The 20,998-nt window shown below is 39.2% G+C and overlaps 1 protein-coding gene across 2 annotated transcripts in view; it reads left to right on the top strand.

Moving 5' to 3' along the window:
• Egfr (epidermal growth factor receptor) overlaps nt 1-20,748 on the top strand; it is a 217,638-nt gene extending 196,890 nt beyond the window's left edge. For both annotated transcript variants that reach the window (XM_017634131.1, XM_017634123.1), the window contains exons 2-6: nt 13,065-13,287; nt 15,530-15,726; nt 15,803-16,783; nt 16,906-17,038; nt 17,110-20,748. In XM_017634131.1, the coding sequence (XP_017489620.1) occupies nt 13,065-13,287; nt 15,530-15,726; nt 15,803-16,783; nt 16,906-17,038; nt 17,110-19,714 (4,139 nt within the window). In that variant the 3' untranslated portion in view covers nt 19,715-20,748. The remainder of the gene's footprint in view (nt 1-13,064; nt 13,288-15,529; nt 15,727-15,802; nt 16,784-16,905; nt 17,039-17,109) is intronic.
• The last annotated feature ends 250 nt before the right edge of the window (nt 20,749-20,998 follow it).

Raw genomic sequence — 20,998 nt, 5'->3', positions numbered from 1 at the left:
CCTCTTACCTCACACATACTTTATCCATATATTTGGCATTTATTACTGATTTAGCTTCTTAAAATTCGTTATTTCCAACATTATTAACCAACATGTTCCCATGCATTCTTAGTTCCATTAAAAGAAATTTCCAATTCAGAAAATACAAGTCAGCCCGTTTTCGTCCTACCCAATTAGGATAATATTTTTTGCGTTTCTTTTTTACAACAACCCCGAAAGGTCAAAGAATTTCTGGTATTTAAAAACGACAGAATTACTAAGAAAGCATGCAACCGTGCATACAAGTTATTGCTGTAAATTATTAAAACAAAATTGCCTGCGAAAGGATGCGACAAAATTTTTGTATCACAAAAATTCGAAGTCACAAATTATTCGCACAAAAATTTAGCAAACCAAGAATATGGCGAACAGAAAACAATATACATAAAAAAAAAGCATCAGCTAAAGCATCAAAGCTTGCCGTGTAGATGGCTGTGTATCAATAATAAAAATAATAATAACAATACGACGAAAACAAACAGAAAGCAAATAAATTCAACACAAATAATTTGAGCAAACAAGAATTTCGTACATCCATACCACGTTGTGAACAAGTCGTGTCGCTGACTGCCATAAATAACCAACGCAAAGACATACATATGTACGTACTCTCATACAACGCCATTTCGCGTGAAAATGCAGGACAATGCCGCAATTTAACAACGTACTCGTAGAAAAACGCTCGTGAAACTTTGCCCAACTAAAGTCTCTGAAATACAATAAGTGCTAAGAATTTGCTCATTTTGCTGGAATTTTTGCACACAAGCACCGACAAAAGACAACCAAAGGAAGATGCTAGGAAGCAGCACATTAGTTCTTCGGATGGTACTCAGTAGATGTGGCCCTTCATCTGTTGTGATCGTGAGGCTGCGGCTGGCGGTGATGTTCCTTGCACCACTGCTTTGCCGTAGGGGCTCTGTTGATTTCGTCGACTGGTTGATTGCTCATGGATGCTGACTGCTGACTGTTTTTTTTTTGTTTTTTGAATGCACTGCTATTTCAGTTAATGTTTGATATTTTTTCTTTGGCATTGCAGTAGCTAGTAGCTACATAAAAAGGACGTGTGCAGTTAGCAAGCAAGAGCTAGAAGATTCCCACCTTAGCACAAAGCGCAGAATAAAAGCGCATGCTTGCAAAGAGCGAGATGGTTGAAAGGGAGTCGAATGTGACGACTGATAAAAGAATTTGTAAAACAAGACAATAAGTATCTGTAAAATGTTCAAAAAAATTAAATCGGTACAGTGTCACTGTATTTAATTTCTTGATTATTCAATGATCGGATCTAAACCAAATTAGTATGGGACCATCTCTGAGGTACCAAATCTTCTTTAAATAAAGAATTTTCGAAATCAGTTAACGTGGTAACATACATAAAAAATATATATTCCGACGAAATGATAACCTCCTCCTTTGTTTGAAGTCGGTTAAAGATAAGGTTAGACAGCACTAGCTAGCTAGGGCATACATAAGGCCACGTAAAGGCAAAAAATGTCCCTATTGTCACTAGATTTTTTCTTGGCTTTGAAAATCCTCGCTGTCCATCTGCGTCAATATCTTATATCGCAGGCAAACTTGGCATAGATGACATTGATAAATGTATCGAAGCTTATATTCTCTAAAAAAAAAGGATAATATATATCAGTGCTCCAATAGACGGTTGTTTATCTTCTCCATAAAATCTAAGTTGCCAGATGACCTTGGTTAGAGACTCAAAATGGCTCAACAAAGAGGAGTGATATTTATTACAACGGGCCCTCCACGTGGAAGCCACACCCACTTACCAACCTACCCAACCAGTAATCCCAGCAAACATATGCCTAGCATATCTGCAGCTTCTGAATGACTATCCGACTTCACTAAGTGAATAATGAGGCGTTTTCTGAAAGTACCTTTGATGGATAATAGAGGAAGTGATAGAATTGTTTTCTTCTAGGCGTTTCGCTTTTTATTAGAAACTATACCAAAATATCGGGCAACTAAGAGGAAAAATCAGTCAACGTCGAATTTAATATTATAATATTATTTAGACAAAACCCATAACTTTAGTGTATGAGTTGCCTATAACGGCGCTTAATACAGTGTCAACCAACCGCGAACAAAAAAAAATTTTACCCAAGCATAACCATAAGAAGGCGTTGCAGTTCGCGAAAAAAGGTAAAATATGAAAGTTATCACACCTTTAAAGTTTCCCTTTTATCACCTTCGATTTTGTCCAGAAAAAAAACATATACAAAAAATTTCTGAAAAACAACACCTTCAATGCCATTCGCGGTAAATAGCGAAAAATCACGTTAAAAAAAACTTGTGACACCATTGCCGCTAATCAGCGCCTTCGCGGCTATTTAAGGAGAAAAAGAAAAAGTATTGGCGAAAATTGTAATAATAATAATAATAATAATGTTTTTCGCGTGCAAAAACAATCACTACATATAATTGCGCACGCTTGAGTGTTTGTGTCGCTCGTTGCAACACTTTGTGGCAATTGCAATATACCGCAGCGCACCTCACTAACAACACATACATATGTAAATGTAGTGAACGTGCCGCAATATCAGCGAAAAAAGTAAAAAAAAAAACAAAATACTTATTTAACAAACCAAAAACAAAAGGCAAACAAATTGACATCATCGGCATGCGAGTCAGAAGTGGCACACAAAAGGCACTAATTGAGCGCGATAATTTTTTGCTCAATTGCATATATGTACATATTTATATGTCTTGTATTGTATATGTATGTATGTAAGTGCATAAGCAACCCTGCACGAAATGTATCTAACTGTAAGCTAACTTTTAGTTAATTAAGAAGGAGCTAAAAGTCACTTATTATCTGTATATTTTCTTTGACGAAAGCGAAATAGTCAAAGGGTGTTACCTCAGTATTTGATGTAACTACTTTTAGACGTAAAATATCAATAGGAAAAACAAAATATTATTTTATTTTATTTTTTGTTAATTTTTTCTTTTATTCTTTTATTTATTTTATTTTTTATTATATTTCATATTTGTTTACATATTCTGCTGTAGGTGATCTCAAATTCGAACACCGTCAGACATAACTTCAAAATGATAATATGAAATTTCGATCTTCCTTTCATTGGTCCCCAATTCGAAAAAGTATTTGTGAAGTGCAAGATATTTAAATAGAAACACGTTTAAAGAAAAAAATCTCCTGCATTACCAGTCAACTAGTTCTAAGTGGGTTATTTTTTATCAATTGATAATTTTTTTCTGCAGGGAAGTATGTATTAAAGTATTTCAGTGTATGTATGCCGAATGTAAATTATTATTGCAAAGCTTAGGTGTTATGTAGTTGTTGCTATGATTACCGTCGCTGCAGATTTAAAAACAAACAGATACAAACAAATATTTTAATAATTTTGACATTTCCTTATTTGTGTGCAGACCCATATTTGCAAAACTGCATCTATACCGAAAGTGGAAGTCATAGTATGCAAGAAAAAAATATCCATACATGAAATGTTACATATTTATATGTAAGTATGTAAAAGACTTTCAAATTATTTGTGTCGCCCTAATGCAATTTTATGGTCAAAATCTTAAACACACCCGTCAGTCTTTAGCAAGTTGCTAAATAAAATTTAGCTCAATGCAAAATTTTACACCAGAATGCTTAGAACTTTCTGCCCGTTTTTTTCTTTTGAACTACTAATTACATATACAAACATATGCAGATTTTTTTGAATTTGAATGTATCCATCATTTAGAAAGTCAATGCTTTTGGCAGATCCAAGAAGAACTTGAAGCTTTTATACTAATATTTTAAGCTTGTTCTTGATACCGTAGTACGCAAGAATGTAATGAATTCGAAAGTTTTCCTTTTTTTTTGAATTTTTGCTTGTTTCGCCGACAGCAATTTTTAATGTATGTAACTGCGTTTTACGCTAATAGACCATGTACCGTCAGGATACCCCTCATGAGTCTGTGGTTTTCCGTTGGAGCGATAATACACATACATATTTAGACGTTAATCACAGAGTTGCTTTCAGTTTCTGCCCTGGAATTTTCCGTACACCAAATACTTCTCCTCGGACTATACAGGGCCTGTAACAATTATTCTCATGTTAATTTTTTTGTATATATTTAATATTTATATTTAATATTTAAACTGTTTTCCAAGTTAAAATTTTATGTTAATTTTTTGAAAAATTATTTCATACTATACAAAATTTAGAAGTATTTAGCAAAATTTCATCGAGATTTCCAACTTTTCGTTTTTGGGTTGATTTTTATAACTTTTTTTGCTAACGGTCTTCTGCACTTTGTTTTCCATAAAAGAAGAAATGCACACAAAAAAAATTTTCAAAAAATCTAGACCAGTTTTTGTAAATTGCACTTGTTATTCAGACAAAATTGTAAAATTGTAAGTACCAAAATGGTATGGGCTATAAAAATGCATAACCAAAAATTTTCCAAAACAAAATCAGATTAAAAAGTTCGAAATTTTTGACGAAAACTTTTTGATTTTATCTCAATTTGGTATGAAGTTTGCAAATTTAATTTATGTGCTTTTGGTAATAGCATGAACAATATGTTTATAAAAATTTACTTGAAAAACAACGCGAATATAAAAAAATCAAAATCTGAACAACTGTTTGTGCCACTATATTTACTACAGTATTCTGGCAGCTCAATTAATTGACGAATATCGAGTTTAACGCAGTAGTTAATCCACCCCTCTCCAACTAGGTTTAATGCGTCTACGCCATCCATGTTCGTCGCTAGTAGTCCAGAGCACTTTTATGCAGCCATATCGCGGAGCCGTGCCCTCCCTTTTTGCTTACATTTCTACTGGCTATCGAGCTGTAATCGGGGGTTCTTTGAGTGAATTCCCCATTTTATGTCTTTTTGCGTGTGCTCACATTTATGATGCACTTAATAGCTAATGAAGCACATAAATGCGTCAGTTTTCAGTCCATTACGAGATGGCTTCTTTACCAAAACAATTTTTTCAAAAAAGAACAAAGGTACAAATTCAACTTCACACTACAGTTTTCCAGGTTACTTTTATATATGTATGCATGTAAATATGTATGTATATGCATCTTCGTTCCCATCCAATACGCATTCGCCGTCTACTCAACAGCCTCCTAGCCTTATCGCCCTCAATTTATCTCGAGTGCATTCCTTTTCTCCACTTCAGCTACGGCTGAGTTGCTTTGCTTCGGTCAGTCGTTTGCCAAGCCATCATAGCATCCCCAGCAACGAATGGCCATCGCATATGCTTTGCTTTAATTTTTTTTGTGCCTCCAATTTTATGCTATCATAATTTTAATGTGATTTTTTATTGTTTGCCGCCTTAAGAGAAATATCTAAAAATTTGATTTACATTTTTTCTTTCGATACTGAGTTATACAAAATATATGCATGCATGTACATACGTATGTATGTATGTAGTGTGAATTAATGCGTGTCACGCCTGCTGTGGCATCCAAAAAATATGTTTATGAAAAAAAATTTCAGCAGTAAAAAGTTATAAGCCACATGAAAATTGTCTCATCCACGCCTCAGCACAGCTAATCTCATTGCATCAGCAATGCTGCTTGACGGTCGGCTGAGAGTGTCAGGGGGATAAAGCTGCCGTGTGTGTGCCGCTGGTCAAATCTTGAGCACACAACAAAATAACTCTACGTGTAGCCACTAAAAATATATGTTATCTCAAATCTAACCAGCCAGCGAGCAAAAAAAAGATCTGTACTGCAGCCTCATAGCCTTTTTCAGAACCATAATTCTTGAATTTACTTTGAATTTTACTTGAAAAAAAGCAGCATTTAATTTTTGACAGTCAGCACGAGAAAAATGAAAATAATAAATATGTATGTATAATTAAATACGAAACTGCCCGCGGTTAATGCATACATCCATAAGTATAAGTATAAGTTTGTTTACCTGCTCGCTAGCCTTTTGCATGTTCGTCCACTTGGTAGAAACAAAAGACTTAAGCGACGAACGCGCTCATTTATTTGTAGTACTATGTGCTTATGTACATAAATGTGTGTGTGGAATCCAAGCATAGCTGGCGCTGTATTTCGCTTTCCCATTTACCATCTCGGCAACAGGCACTCACGTTCGGATCTGCTTGTCTTGTTGCATTGATGTTATTTGTTTTTTCCTTGCGCTGCCAAACACTTCAACCACCGGTCGGTTGGTTGGTCGCTCATTCAGTCCGTCACTAAGTGCGACAAGCACTCGATCGTGCTGATTGATGACCGACAAGATTCGAATGTTGGTACGTTTCGTTTTGGTTTGCGGTGGTTTTAACTCGCTTTTCCTTAAAGTTGTTTTTATTTATTTATTTTTTTGATATTTTTTATTTGACACAAAACATTATGAACGCTGGCCCGTTTGCACGCCTTTACTGTGTATATTATATGTTAGGGTGGTTCTTATATGTAGGCGGCAAATTTTTGCATCAGATTTCCTAAGCCTTAACCCCTATAGGGGGAAACGTTCAGATTCATCTATGGAGACTCAAAAAATTTAAATTATTATTATTTTTTCATCTACTACCCAAAATCGATACTGCTATAGTCGAAGACATCACATACAAATTTTGGTACCGATTGGTGACGGTTAAGGCGTGTCGCACAGGGGTCAAAATTCAGATTACCCTATGAAGACGTTTTAACCGACTCCAATCGGGACCAACATTTATATGTGCTATATTCTACTTTAGTAGTATCGATTCTCAGTATTGAACGAAAAAAATATTTTTAATTTTTTGGGTCTCCATAGAGGCCACGGGCCGTTGAGCCCCCTGCGACACGCCTTAACCGACTCCAATCGGGACCAAAATTTATTTCTGATATCTTTGACAGTGGTATAACCGGTTGAGGGGGTGAGACTGAAAAAGATCGTTCATTTGATTTTAAGGACTACCCTACTATATGTTTAAAAATTTATTCATACACGTTGGAGCATTTGCGTGTGTGTGTGTGTTATTTTATTTGCTTACCTCGCCTGCGGCCTTTAAACGCTCCACTCGCTGCTGCGGCTGTCTCGCTTGCTTGGCTGCTTCGGCGGTTTTGACGCGCAAATTTACGCTTTTCAAAAAGAAATCACAACTATTTAAAAAACCATAAACGACAAAGCGAGTACATCACACATACATATATGTAACCATTTAGATATAAATGTATGTATATATTTACATAAATACTTCATTTGTCACTCTGAGCACTTCTGTGGCGCATTGCTGCTTCACTCATCGAAAAAATCTTGCTTATCGAAGCAAGCTACTAGTTTCAAGTATTCATTTACATATGTTTTCATTCAAAAAAATAAACTTATTTACCTACCTATTTATGCATACAAACCTCAAGTAGCTGCTTACATGCCTATTTACATATACATATATGTACGTATGTATGACTCTACATAAAAATAGCAATGCCGCAACCTCAAACCACAGCCGTATAGTCGTATTTAGTTGCCATAAGCTTACAACTTCTGCTACTTCATTTCGCGGCGTTCACTTCAACATTCCAAAGCTGATAACTCACTTCTTACACACATGTACATATGTATGTACATACATATATATACCACAACTTCACTGACATTGGACAAATTTGATAGGCATCTGTGGAATTCATCAGCAGCTTTCTACATTATTTTGCATGTCACTGTTTACAAATGTATATACAAACAATTTAACCTATTTGCTGCGCGGTAAATTTTATGAGGAGAAAACTATTAAATGGACATATGTACATTTCGTAGAGTATTTGAAAGTGCAACCTCAAAATGATATATTTGTAATTTTTTTTTTGTGTGAGTACGAAAACTAGAAATGCTTCTTGCCATCTTTACCTCGGTTATGTTGCGCTGTGGTTATCTGTAAATGGGTACAAGCTGGCATATTATTGAGTTAGTCATATCTGATATTATGTTATTTTTAGCAATAATCACTACTCAATCGATTAAATTCCACTAACCAAACACAAAGTTACGAAAACATATGAGCAATTTTAGCAATCGATAGCTCCTCAGCGCTATACTTCAATATTAAGTAGATTCACGAAAGCTGCGCAGTTAAGTGAAAAGTCCTGAAAAGATTCCATCTCATCATCCTCGAAACAACTGCGGCTGTTAGTATCAAGTGCGATATTAGTTTACCGCAGTGAACTGTCAGCACCACCTATAGAAGGTAAAACTGTGGCTTTACAAGCTTCAGGCGCTCCATGGACCCCTCCAAATTTACTAGCCTGGACCAGCAAGACCTTGCAATTGCTCGTGGTTTACACATCACCCAACTTTCGCTGAGCTGGCGTGGGCTCTACCTGTAGAAGAGGGAACCTCCGGTGATCCGTGGCACCCACCCGCTCCCTGCCCGATGATGTAAATTCAAGAAAACACTTTATTTCCAACTCGTTACCCATTAAATATCACTTACTGTCTGGTACCCATTTACATAAGTCTAACTAGAAAGTACTCCGACGCTATTAAGAGGTAGATCAGGCACTACCAGACCATCAATGAGCTTATCGTCCTCATTTCCACTTAGCTCTTGCTTGTAGTGGCAATCACTTCTACCAGAAAAACGCTACAGCAGTCTAGAAACCTCTACTTAATGTTGATAGAGAGCACATGATAGAAGACTTTATCATAAATGTATCCATGAAACGCAACGGATTCGTGAAAGAGTTTACTATTCTTCTCGCAACAAATATTCATCCCTAGAAGGAATTTAATGTGTGTTCAAAAAAAGTAGCTTGGCGCCATTTCGGAGATTTAGTGATCCTTTTGCCGTCTCTTACCAAAAGCTCGCCTAGAACTATGTAGCGCAGCTTTCTTCACTCTGTCCTCAATGTTAATTTCTACGACAGATACATATGTATATCTGCGGGCTATCTAGGAATATACCCCAGTAATTGATACTGTCGCAAAGCAGCAGGCGAACCACACGATTCTAGCCGAGGGAGTAGGAGCAGTTTTGTCTTACTAGGTTTAACGAAGACCCCGCTGTTAGTCTCCAATTGGGTGCCAAAATCTTCCTCAAGTTCCCTTCTTCTCTAGCTCCTGCAAGTTGGGCGTGACCACTAGTCTGAGCCGATGTAAAAGTACCCACCTTGCGGTGTACCTCTGTTCCCTCTATGCTGTAAGCAGACGCTGTCGTACTCAGGCATGACAGTTCTGTTGTGGGACAAGTTGCAGATAAACCGAACTTATATAGTTCCTTCCGGTATCCACTTCACAATTTTATGCAGGACGGTCTCCACTGATTTTCCTATATTGTAAGTATCTCCAACTACAGTTAGACGATTTTGAGGAGTACCGAAAGGTAAACAGACTTACTGGCTTCGGAATAAACATCACCATGACGATCCTCCAAGCTCTGTCTAACGTGAGATTTATCAAAATTATATCGATATTTTAATCAATATTTTTATAAATATTCTTATTTATCAGCCCTTGAATGCTAACAAATCATACTTTTTTTCGAGATAGTAGGTCCAGTGTGTTACCATAGTTTGATACGGTTCAATTATCCTCCCTGGATATCAAGAAAAAGATTTGAAAAAAAAAATCTAAAGCTTAAAACTAAAGGCTGCATATCATTAGTGCTACCAGCTACCAGTAGCTCAACTCCCAAATGCCCAATGGAAATGCCCAAAAAACGTCTTCCATATTCACATACATAATTCCATTCACCCTAAAGCGCCAACAAAGAACTCTTAATGTTTAAATTACAACATAAAACCAAGCAGCAGTTTTAGTTATTCTGGTTATTTTTATGTTTTGTAGTTTTATGCGCAAGTTGTGTGCTGTATGTTACTGTCTAAAAAAAAAAAAAAAATTGTACATAAATATTCGGCCGCAGCCGGTTTATGCAAGCCGCTCTACTTAAAGTGACACAGCTCTCTCTTTATCTCTCACCCATTCGTAATTTTTCCTGCGCATGCGCAAAGTTACATTTACGTGGCCCCTACTTCACTCTACTTATGTGGCTCTCTTAACACTCTTCCTTTTGGTTTTTTAGTTAATTTTTTTTTTTATAATTTTGACTACGTTTATGCTGCTGCTTTATAAATTTATATTGCCCCTTAGCTGCTGCTTTTATTATTTATGTATGTTTGTTTGTTGCTTTTCGTGGAAGCGACTGAGCATCGTTTGTTGGCTGTTAACCATTTAGCTGCTGGTGTTGCTTAATTTCTCGATTCTTTTTTTTTTTTTTGTAACTTTATATATTTTTCTCATATTCCTTTTCATGTGGTTAAACATAAGTAGTTTTATTGTTATTGTTTTAGTTATAATAGCAAATCCATCAGTCGGTTTAATGACTCTAAGTTGGTTGCTTAGTAGCTTGTGAAAGGCATTTAGTGCTTACTCGAGTTCTGTCCGTGTTCCTAATTGAAAAAATTGGTGTCCGTACATATGTACTTATATGTATACAAATGTGTATTAAGGTTTCGAATACTTATATAGGTAAATATATTTAGGTAAATAATATGGGTGTAGTTATGTATGTGTTTGTAGTTATTGCCTTATCGTATGTAGTTTTAGAAACCTCTGCTAGTTGTGTCTTTCGAAAACTTTTTTTATAATCCATCAAATGGCCTTGCGATTATCTGATCTTACCATCAAAGACTTTGGCTGCACGCAATCAAAAAAGTAAGAAGATTATAAGAACTTTTGGAACAGTAAGATTAGGTTTAAAACGGAACTAGAATTATGGAGCAATTTTTACAGCGTAGTTGTTGTCTATATAAGGGTTAGCAAACATTTTACTAAAAAAAAAGTTTTATTCATTATGTCAAAAATAAAAGCGAAGCGGATATTTTTTTGACATAAAGTAAATACATAGGCTTAAATGTACCTACTAAAGAAACTGAAGTTGTCCCGAAAAGGTTCAAAATAAGACATAAAAGGTCACGAAAAATCCCAATAAAAGCGAAAAAATTGCGAAGCCCCAAAAAAGTCCCAGGAAAATCCTGAAAAAAGATTTGGAAATCTTCTCGATAATCAAATATGTGCACTATATTTTTCATTGCCGTTTTCGATATACATATATATTTATTTATCGACGTAAATACTTCTGTAGTATATATTACTACTATTTTATTTTCAATTAGTCTTACAGATATTTTTATCGGCATCATTACTGTTGTATTTTATAAATGTTGATATCGATTTCTTTGTCATTATTTTTACCGACATTTTTACGGTTGTTGTTATCGCTGCATTTTCGATTCTATTATCCGAAGTTCCCGAAATACTTCCAAAAAACATACAAGCAAATATTTGTCGTTATCCGTACCGATATATTTATCGTTATCGTTATATTGTTATCGATTTATTTTTCAATACTTCTAATTATTTTTATTTTTATTTTTATTGATACCGTTACCGATAACTGTACAAGCATATGTAGCCAACGTAATTTAACGACAACTGTCTGTTTATCGATATACATATTTATTGATATCGATTTTATTAAGATATCAAAATTGATCTTCACTAATGTAGCCATCATTTTTATGATTTCGATATCAAAATGCTCGCATTCACATAACTTTATCGATAAAAAACAACAGCCTATTGCCCTTCGTAAAGGGCTTTCAGTGCAATCGATTTCTTACATAAAGATACAATTTTATCCTATCGAAATAAAAAATTTTCTAAAGCAAAAATCTCTTGGCCACAATTTGCCGACAAAACTGCGGTTATGTGTAAGAATTCAGAAAATAAAATTCAATTAAGCAATATTACAGAGTTCACTTCCTTAAATCATCTAAAGTTCCAAAATTTTACATTTACATATGTATATTTACTCCAAACACTTACCTACAATACATTTTGGCTCACTGCCACCTGCAAATTTTTCATGAAGTATTTATATATGTATGTATGCGCATAGCTAAGAACTTTAAGCCAGTTGTTTACCAAACACGCTGGCGTCTGAGTGAAATAACCACTAAAGAACTGCGCTAAGTTAGCTAACACTGCTTATGGTGCGGTGCTGCTGCTTGTAGTGGTGGTGACGTAGTAGCCATCGCCGCCGACAGCGTCGTCGTCGCCAACAAACGGAGCGTGAATGCGGTAGCTTATGACGCATTCACTTACCAACTTTGCGCGTTTGCTCGTTTGCTGCTTAACTATTTTGGCTAAGTATTCAAGTGGTGGACTGCATGCGGCGAACTGTGCCGCCCGTTTGCATGCGGTGCGAAACGCTTACCGGGAGTCACTCGCCGCCTCTTTTTTTTTTGCGGCGCACGTTGCTATTACTTGGCTAAACTGGTTGTGTGCTGGCTGGCTGTGCTTGTTGACTTGCTCGGGCGCTTTCTAGGCATTCAACAATTTCCGACTAACTAGCTGGCTGAGTGCCGATGGCGAGCGTGTGTGTGCGCTCTTAAACTTAGTACACCGCTTTTTTTTTTGTTTTGAATCCATGTAAATAAATAAAATATTAAATTATATACTAAATTTGTGCAGTCGCCCCTACCTTTATGGCTGGCGCCGCTTACAACCGCTTACGTCTTACGTTGCTCTATGACGTAGGAGTGCCCCTGTAAGAGCTGAACGTGTAGAAATATTAGTTTAGATATTTACTTTATTTGCAAAAAAAAACAAGATAGTCAAGCGGGCTAGCGACTGTCGCTGCGCAAGTGTTGTTGTTGTCTATTGTGCTTACCCTGCACCACCTTATATGGTCATATGTTCGTCTAACAGCAAGCTGATCTTAGACTTGAGCGACTCTTTTTTTTTTGACTGTAGTCACACCAAATATAGCATTTTCTGGTATTGTTTTTTTTTAAGTGTATGTACATAAGTATGCATCTCAACATCTCAAAAATTTTGTGTCTCAAAGATGTTTTCTGTATTTATAAGTACATTTTCTGGCGTTAGGATGCATAGCATTTGTTTGTAAAAAAATATTTTCATGCATTAAATCATAAAAAAAAAATCTTAGACCAGCTGTGACGTATTTAAGTCAATTTTCGTTATACTTAAGTATGTACATATGTTGTAATAATGAATTTTATTTCTTGTTTCTATTTTTCCAGTTTGTATTGGCACCAAGTCGCGCTTGTCAGTGCCTTCGAATCGTGAACATCACTATCGTAATTTACGTGATCGCTACAACAATTGCACTTATGTTGATGGTAATTTAGAGTTGACCTGGTTGCAAGAACCCGATATGGATCTCAGCTTTTTGGAAAATATTCGCGAAGTAACCGGCTACATACTGATCAGTCATGTGGACATACAAAGTGTGGTATTCCCAAGGTGAGTGAATAGACTAACATTACGAATACGAAGACTGGAAAAATTTTGGCAAAAAACAAAGTGTGTAAATTAGAACGAATTGATCAGCGAAACGATTAGACAACTAAAAATAGCATTTACATATTTCAATTTTTACTCTTATAGCCAATTTCACTAAAGCAATTTAAGTGAAGAATGATTTTTTATGTGAATTTAATATGGAAACTGACAGCAAAAAAATATTAGGGGTATTCTCTAAGTCTTGCAAAGCCCTTGCACGGTGCACAGATTGCACGGATTGCACGATAAAAACGGGTTTTCGTATGGGACAGCTTTGCAAACCGTGCAATCCGTGCACCTTGCAAGGGCTTTGCAAGACTCAGAGAATACCCCAATTATATATATTTAAAAATTTTTTTTTTTTAACAGCCAGGTCGATGACATTTGCTAAAAAAAAAGTTGTTTGCACTGATGGTTAGGATTAGACAGATTAGGATAGAAGAGGGGTTGGGTACAGAACACTACGACTTAGATAAGCGCCTAACCCTGATAGTCAAAGCTGCTATAGCCTTGCCTCATAAATGCTAACAGTACATTGGTAGTCTAGCTCCTAATAGAGATGGCATTTTGTCTCCTTAGTTAGGCCAATATGGTGCATGTGAGAGCGCAAATGGTTACGAATGGTTAGATATCCTGGACACAACCTGATTTCGGCTCGGTTCCATAGTTTGATGCTAAAGAGCGTGCGCTGTTAAGGCTCTCTACCGCTCGCCAGTCCTTACTGTGTTCTAAGTTTACCCACTCGGTAATTGCAAGACTCGAAAGAGCAGCTGAGTCCTAAAAATGATTCCGGCTGCACAAGGACTTATGATGAGCTTTCTTCAATCGTCAGTTCATCGGCGACCATGCTTTCTTCGAATCCGCGGTGAACTGGTAGGCACCGGAGTTCCCGCTGCCTTGAGGATTATGAAAAGAGTCCTAGACAAGCCTTTCAGAAATAATTATTTTACATATATGTAGCTCTGACTGCCGTTTGGATGTCCAAACAGACTTTAAGACCTTTTTTATTTAACCTGGCGCAGGTCGAGATTACTGCTTGAAAGACCTTAGATCGCCAGCTTATGGCAATAGAATATCAAGAGCCGTGTCTGTAAACACCCGAATTTGCTTGGTCTTCCAACCTCTATCTACATGTCTGGGAGTTAGCCAAAAAAGGCAACCGTCATATTTTCCTTTTATTGTTGATGCTTCCAACGGGATAAGTTTTTCGTTCGAAAGGAAAATTAAATTAATTAAAGATGGCACAACTCTGAAACCGGTTGGTCTCCAAACCAAAATTGATAAACGACGACGAAAATTCGTTCCAAAATTCAACAACCGTGATAACTTTAACCCGTCTTTTTCGTTCAGTTCCTCAATTGGCCACCGCCTCCAAAGTGCAGGAGATTTACAGAGCAGGTGCGTGATGGTTTCAGGCTCTTCTTTGGTTTTGTAGCTTCTACAGAAGCCATTGCACGGGACACCTAGCCTCTCGGCCTTCTTTTCCATAATTAGATGACCTCACACAATTACATGACCCGGCATACCATCAGGCTTAGTGATCTGCAACAAATTAACACCAGCTTCTGAGTTGCTTTTGATATATATATTACAAAGCTTTCAAAGCTGACGGAATGGCTGTTGTATTCCTAGTTGTTCTCTGTAGAACCAATTATAACCGATAGGTTTTAGAACATCCTATATTTACAAGATCTGACTACTTATACCTCAGAGTCGAGAGCAAGAGATCAAGCAGACGGGTACTCGTTCAATTACGGAGATCCGCAACCATACCCCGAAAAAGGCAAGGAGGATATTATCACGACCCTCTCCCTTCCTACAAAAAAAAATATTCCATTAAACCTATAAAGCCCTTAAATCTGCTCTGAAAGATGCCATAAAACCGGCAAAACCGAGATCTGAACCAATGTAACCTCGAGTACGAAAGGGTTGCTACCAAACTAATGGGCCAATGACCTCATAACCACCCTTTGATGAGTTTTCATCTCGGCAAAGCAGGTGAGAACAATGAAGCATCAGAGATCTCTCAGGTCGAAATTTTTCCGCATATGGACAAGCCAGGGATTCTTCAGAAACTTTTTGGAGGAATTTACAGAAATGCTGAGTAGCCTTAGAAAAACTAACAAAAGATATGTTAAGCAATAGCTATAAAATAGTTCCCACATAAATAACTTAATAATTTTAAACTTAATTTTTTTTTCAGACTACAAATCATTCGCGGCCGCACCTTGTTCAATCTCAACGTTCAAGAACAGCAATTTGCTCTATTCACTGCCTACTCGAAAATGTTTACACTCGAAATGCCTGCACTTAGGGATATACTTCAGGGATCTGTGGGTTTCTTCAACAATTTCAATTTGTGTCACATCAAATCAATCGACTGGAAAGAGATCATTTCTGGTAAGTAGCCACACATTATAATCTGGGTCATTTTAGCTTCACACACTCACTCACCTTTTCACTTTCTTCCCACCAGGTCCCGACGATCAATTCACTTACGTCTACAACTTCACACCGCCGGAGCGTCAGTGCCCGAAGTGTCATGAGAGCTGTGAGCGCGGCTGTTGGGGTGAAGGTCCGCAAAATTGCCAGAAGTTCAGCAAAATCAACTGTTCGCCTCAATGCGCGCAAGGTCGCTGCTTCGGTTCACGTCCACGCGAGTGCTGCCATCTCTTCTGCGCCGGCGGTTGCACTGGGCCAACACAGCGCGAATGCATCGCTTGCAAAAATTTCTACGATGATGGTGTTTGCAAGGAAGAATGTCCACCCATGCAAAAATATAATCCAACAAATTATTTGTGGGAAGTCAATCCAGAGGGGAAGTATGCTTATGGCGCCACCTGTGTGAAAGAATGCCCCGAGCATTTGTTAAAAGATAATGGTGCTTGCGTACGTAGTTGCCCGGTAGAAAAGATGGCTAAAGACGGCGAGTGTGTGCCATGTAATGGCCCATGCCCCAAGACATGTCCAGGCACACCGGCGCTGCACTCGGGTAATATCGACTCGTATAAGGGCTGCACGGTGATTGAGGGCTCTATACGCGTGTTGGATCAGACGTTTTCCGGTTATCAGCATATTTACTCAAACAATTCGTTTGGGCCACGTTTCATTTCTATGCATCCCGATCGGTTGGAGGTATTCTCCACTGTGAAAGAAATCACCGGTTACTTGGATATCGAAGGCGCACATCCGGCATTTAAGAATCTATCCTACTTCCGCAACTTAGAGGTCATACACGGACGTCAGCTGATGGAGAGTTACTTTGCTTCGTTATCGATTGTACGGTCGTCGCTGGAAAGTTTGGAGCTGCGCAATCTGAAGCGCATCAACTCCGGTGCGGTGGTAATACAACAGAATGATGACATTTGTTTTGTGAGCGATATCGACTGGCAGAAGGTGCAAAAGTCGGTGGACCATGGAGTGGTGATTGCAAAGAACCGCAACGAAACCTCATGTAGTAAGTATACTAAGCTGTTGAAAGCGGAAGCACATATTTACTAAAAAACCACCCGAAGCTTACCAATTCTATAAAATTTTTTAATTTTTACCCCATCTAACGCCCACTTTTTCTTCACACAGAAAACGATGGCCTTGTTTGCTCGGACCAGTGCAACAAGTCTGGCTGCTGGGGTAAGGGCACGGATCAATGTCTGGAATGTAAAAACTTTGGCTTCAATGGCACCTGCATCGCGGATTGCCGTAATATATCAAAGTAAGTCGCGTGTTCACGCACGGCTGTCTCACAATTGCATTACTAAATTTGTCCCTCCACTTTCCTTCCAGCGCCTACCAATTTGACAACAAGACCTGCAAGGAATGCCACCCCGAGTGCCTTACCTGCTCTGGCCCTGGTGCCGACCACTGCGACGAGTGTGTGCACGTGCGCGATGAGAAACGCTGCGTTACCGTTTGTCCGGACAACAAATACTCCGACTATGGCATCTGTCGTCTGTGTCATGAGACATGCGAAGGCTGCACTGGCCCCAGGGACACAATAGGACCTGGCGGTTGCAAGTCGTGCAATCTCGCTATCATAAACAGCGACACCACTGTCGAGCGTTGCTTGTTGAAAAACGATAAGTGTCCCGATGGCTATTACTGGGAGTATGTGAATCCGCAAGAGCAAGGCAATCTGAAACCGTTGGCTGGCAAAGCTATCTGCCGCAAATGTCATCCACGCTGTGAGCTCTGTAATGGCTATGGCTTTCATGAGCAAGTCTGTTCGAAGTGTGCTGGCTACAAGCGCGGCGAGCAATGTGAAGATGAATGCCCGCCCGATCATTATGCGGATGAGGCGCGTCGTGAGTGTTTTGAATGCCATCCGGAGTGTAAGGGCTGTACGGGGCCAAGCGCCGAGGATTGCCTCGCGTGTCGCAGCTTCAAGGTGTTCGGCCTCGGTGATCCCAACGACAATACGACAATATTCAACTGCACTTCCAAGTGCCCCACTGACTACCCGTACGTTATTTACCAGTCCACCGATATTGGCACCTACTGTTCGGAAGTGCCTGGCAAGGGCACCAAACTCACCGCCGGCGTAGACAGTTATATCTTTATTATTGTCGCTTTCATTGTATTTGTGGCTATGTTCTGCATGGGCATCGTTTGCTATGTTTGTCGTCAGCGCACCAAAGCCGAGAAGGAGGCGGTGAAAATGACGCGTGTTCTCAGTGGCTGTGAGGATGCCGAACCACTGCGCCCCTCGAATATTTCACCGAATCTTTCGAAATTGCGCATCGTGAAGGATGCAGAGTTGCGCAAGGGCGGTGTGCTTGGCATGGGTGCGTTCGGCCGTGTCTTTAAGGGTGTTTGGGTGCCTGAGGGCGAAAATGTCAAGATACCCGTCGCTATTAAAGAGTTGCTCAAGGCTTCCGGCGCCGAATCGAGTGAAGAGTTTCTGCGTGAGGCATACATCATGGCTTCGGTGGAGCATCCGAATCTGCTGAAATTGCTAGCCGTCTGTATGACTTCGCAAATGATGCTGATCACACAACTAATGCCGCTCGGCTGCCTGCTCGACTATGTGCGAAATAATCGGGACAAAATTGGCTCAAAAGCGCTGCTGAATTGGTCAACACAAATCGCAAAGGGAATGTCGTATTTGGAGGAGAAACGTTTGGTACATCGGGATCTGGCAGCGCGCAATGTGCTCGTGCAAACACCTTCTATTGTAAAGATCACCGATTTTGGCTTGGCTAAACTGCTCAGCAGTGACTCCAACGAATATAAAGCAGCCGGCGGTAAAATGCCCATTAAGTGGCTGGCGCTGGAATGCATTAGACATCGTGTCTTTACCAGCAAGTCGGACGTGTGGGCATTTGGTGTCACAATTTGGGAACTGCTGACTTTCGGTCAACGTCCACATGAGAACATACCCGCGAAAGATATACCCGATCTCATTGAAGTTGGACTGAAATTGGAACAACCGGCCATCTGCTCGCTAGACATCTACTGCACGCTGCTCTCTTGCTGGCACTTGGACGCCGAAATGCGTCCGTCATTCAAGCAGCTGGTTAACGTTTTCTCCGAGTTTGCACGTGACCCTGGCCGGTACTTGGTCATACCGGGTGATAAGTTTACGCGTCTACCTGCCTACACGAGTCAGGACGAAAAAGATCTCATCAGAAAGTTGGCGCCCACCACAGAAGGGCCAGAAGCAATGGTGGAAGCAGAGGACTATCTGCAACCCAAGGCAGCGCCTGGACCCAGTGGTGCTGAAGACACCGATGAGGTGCCCAAGCTAAACCGATACTGCAAGGATCCGATGAATAAGAACTCATCTTCAGGCGGCGATGACGAAACCGATTCGAATGCGCGTGAGGTTGGTGTCGGCAACTTGCGACTCGACCTACCAGTCGACGAGGATGATTACCTTATGCCCACCTGCCAATCTAGCACGCCGAACGGCACTACCGGCAGCAACAACAACACCATCAAAGCCAACGGCCACCACCCCAACGGAGGTGGTGGTATGGGTATTGGCGGCGGTGGTTACATGGATCTAATCGGCGTGCCGGCCAGCGTCGATAATCCAGAATATTTGCTCAATGCGCAAGCGCTGAGTGTCAACGATGCGCCCATACCCACGCAAACGATCGGCATACCAGTAATGATGAGCCGAAATGGCGGCAGCACAGTGCGAACGAATGGTAATGGCGGCGGCGGCAGCCACCATCACCACCCCCCGCATACACCCACAACTGCAGCAGCCGTAGCGGCGGCGGCGAATACAATAGCAGCGCTCACAGCTATGCACGACATGAATATCGCAGCCATGGCAGCGGTGAATGGCAATGGCGGCTCGGAACCGACCAGCTCGGATCATGAGTACTACAATGATACGCAGCGCGAACTGCAGCCGCTGCATCGCAGCGAAACGCGCGTCTAGCAATTAGACACGGACGGAGCAAACGTCCGAGAGTCATTGTGATGCGCGAAATATGTAGCCAAAGCAAATGCGGCACGCGTCCGAAAGTAGGTGGGGAAGGAAAAGATATCGATGCAGCGATGAAGGTAGCTGGGTGGAGCGAGAAGCAGAAAAAGACTGCAATACTGCCGACGTGAACTTAACTTGCCACCAGAACTTGCAACGTGCCTCATTTACATACAACGCATACATGCATACATACATATGCGCATATGTATACCATGTAACTATGTAACTGTAAATACTAAAATTTAAGAAGAAAACACAGCAGCGAATGCAGCGAAATCGAAGCACACGAAACGAAGCAAAGCAAAGCAAAGCAAAACAAACAAACAAATAAATTAAAATAACACTAAATGCCACTAAAAGGTCACATGCGTAGCCAACTGCCGAAGGAGCTTAGGTTGCCGACCGCCAAGGCAAAAGCAGAGCAGAGCAGCGTATGGACATAGCCCAAACAAACCTACTGTTAGCATTAGCGTCCTAGATTATAACTGTATATAATGAGTAGTAGTAAAGTAGTACCTAAATTGTTGTTGTGTACTGTAGTACTTACCAGTTAAAGTGTTTAAAGAGCGCTGAGTAAAAAGCATAGAAATGGTTAGTTTTTAAAATCGGGAGCAAAACAAAAAAAAACTTGTAAATCTTTAGTAGGGACACACCAATAGTGCATTTGACTTGAACGAAGATTGGGAGCGCAATGGTAAGCAATTATGGACTTTGTTAAGAGGAGCAAATTGTATGTATAAAAGTGGAATGCCTTAACGCCTCCTGATCTTCAAGCAAATTAGTGTTTAGCTTAGTTTTAGACAGTTTTAGCTACTTACTTATTTAATATTTGCAAATTATAAAATTTTAATTTTTTTAGCTCTATTTTTAATTTTGTTAATTACGAACTGTGATAACGTAAAATGTAAGTACGAATACGAAAAAAAAATCAAATAAAAACAAAAGCAACAAAAATGTAAAACAATGAACAAAATGAACAAAAACTAAACAAAAATCAAGCAAAATCTTAAAAACTACTAAAGTAAAAATTTTTTAAAAATTTCTACATAAAAATTTTGTATGGCACACACCTTTATTTTGTTCTACATATCTACCAAATAAAGACAAACACGAAAAATTCAACAGTTCAAAAAAAAATTTTGAGTGGCCGCTAGCAGGGTTTGAATTTTTTTTTATTTAAATCGCAAAAATACGATAAAATTTTGAATTAAAATCTGATAAACATGTTTTTGAAAA

Source organism: Rhagoletis zephyria, unplaced genomic scaffold, assembly GCF_001687245.7.
Source record: "Rhagoletis zephyria isolate East Lansing unplaced genomic scaffold, Rhagoletis_zephyria_1.1 Rzeph_scaffold_00112, whole genome shotgun sequence".
Lineage (NCBI taxonomy): Eukaryota > Metazoa > Arthropoda > Insecta > Diptera > Tephritidae > Rhagoletis > Rhagoletis zephyria.
The sequence above is the reverse complement of the archived record's forward strand: the minus strand, read 5'-3'. Positions and strand labels throughout refer to the sequence as shown.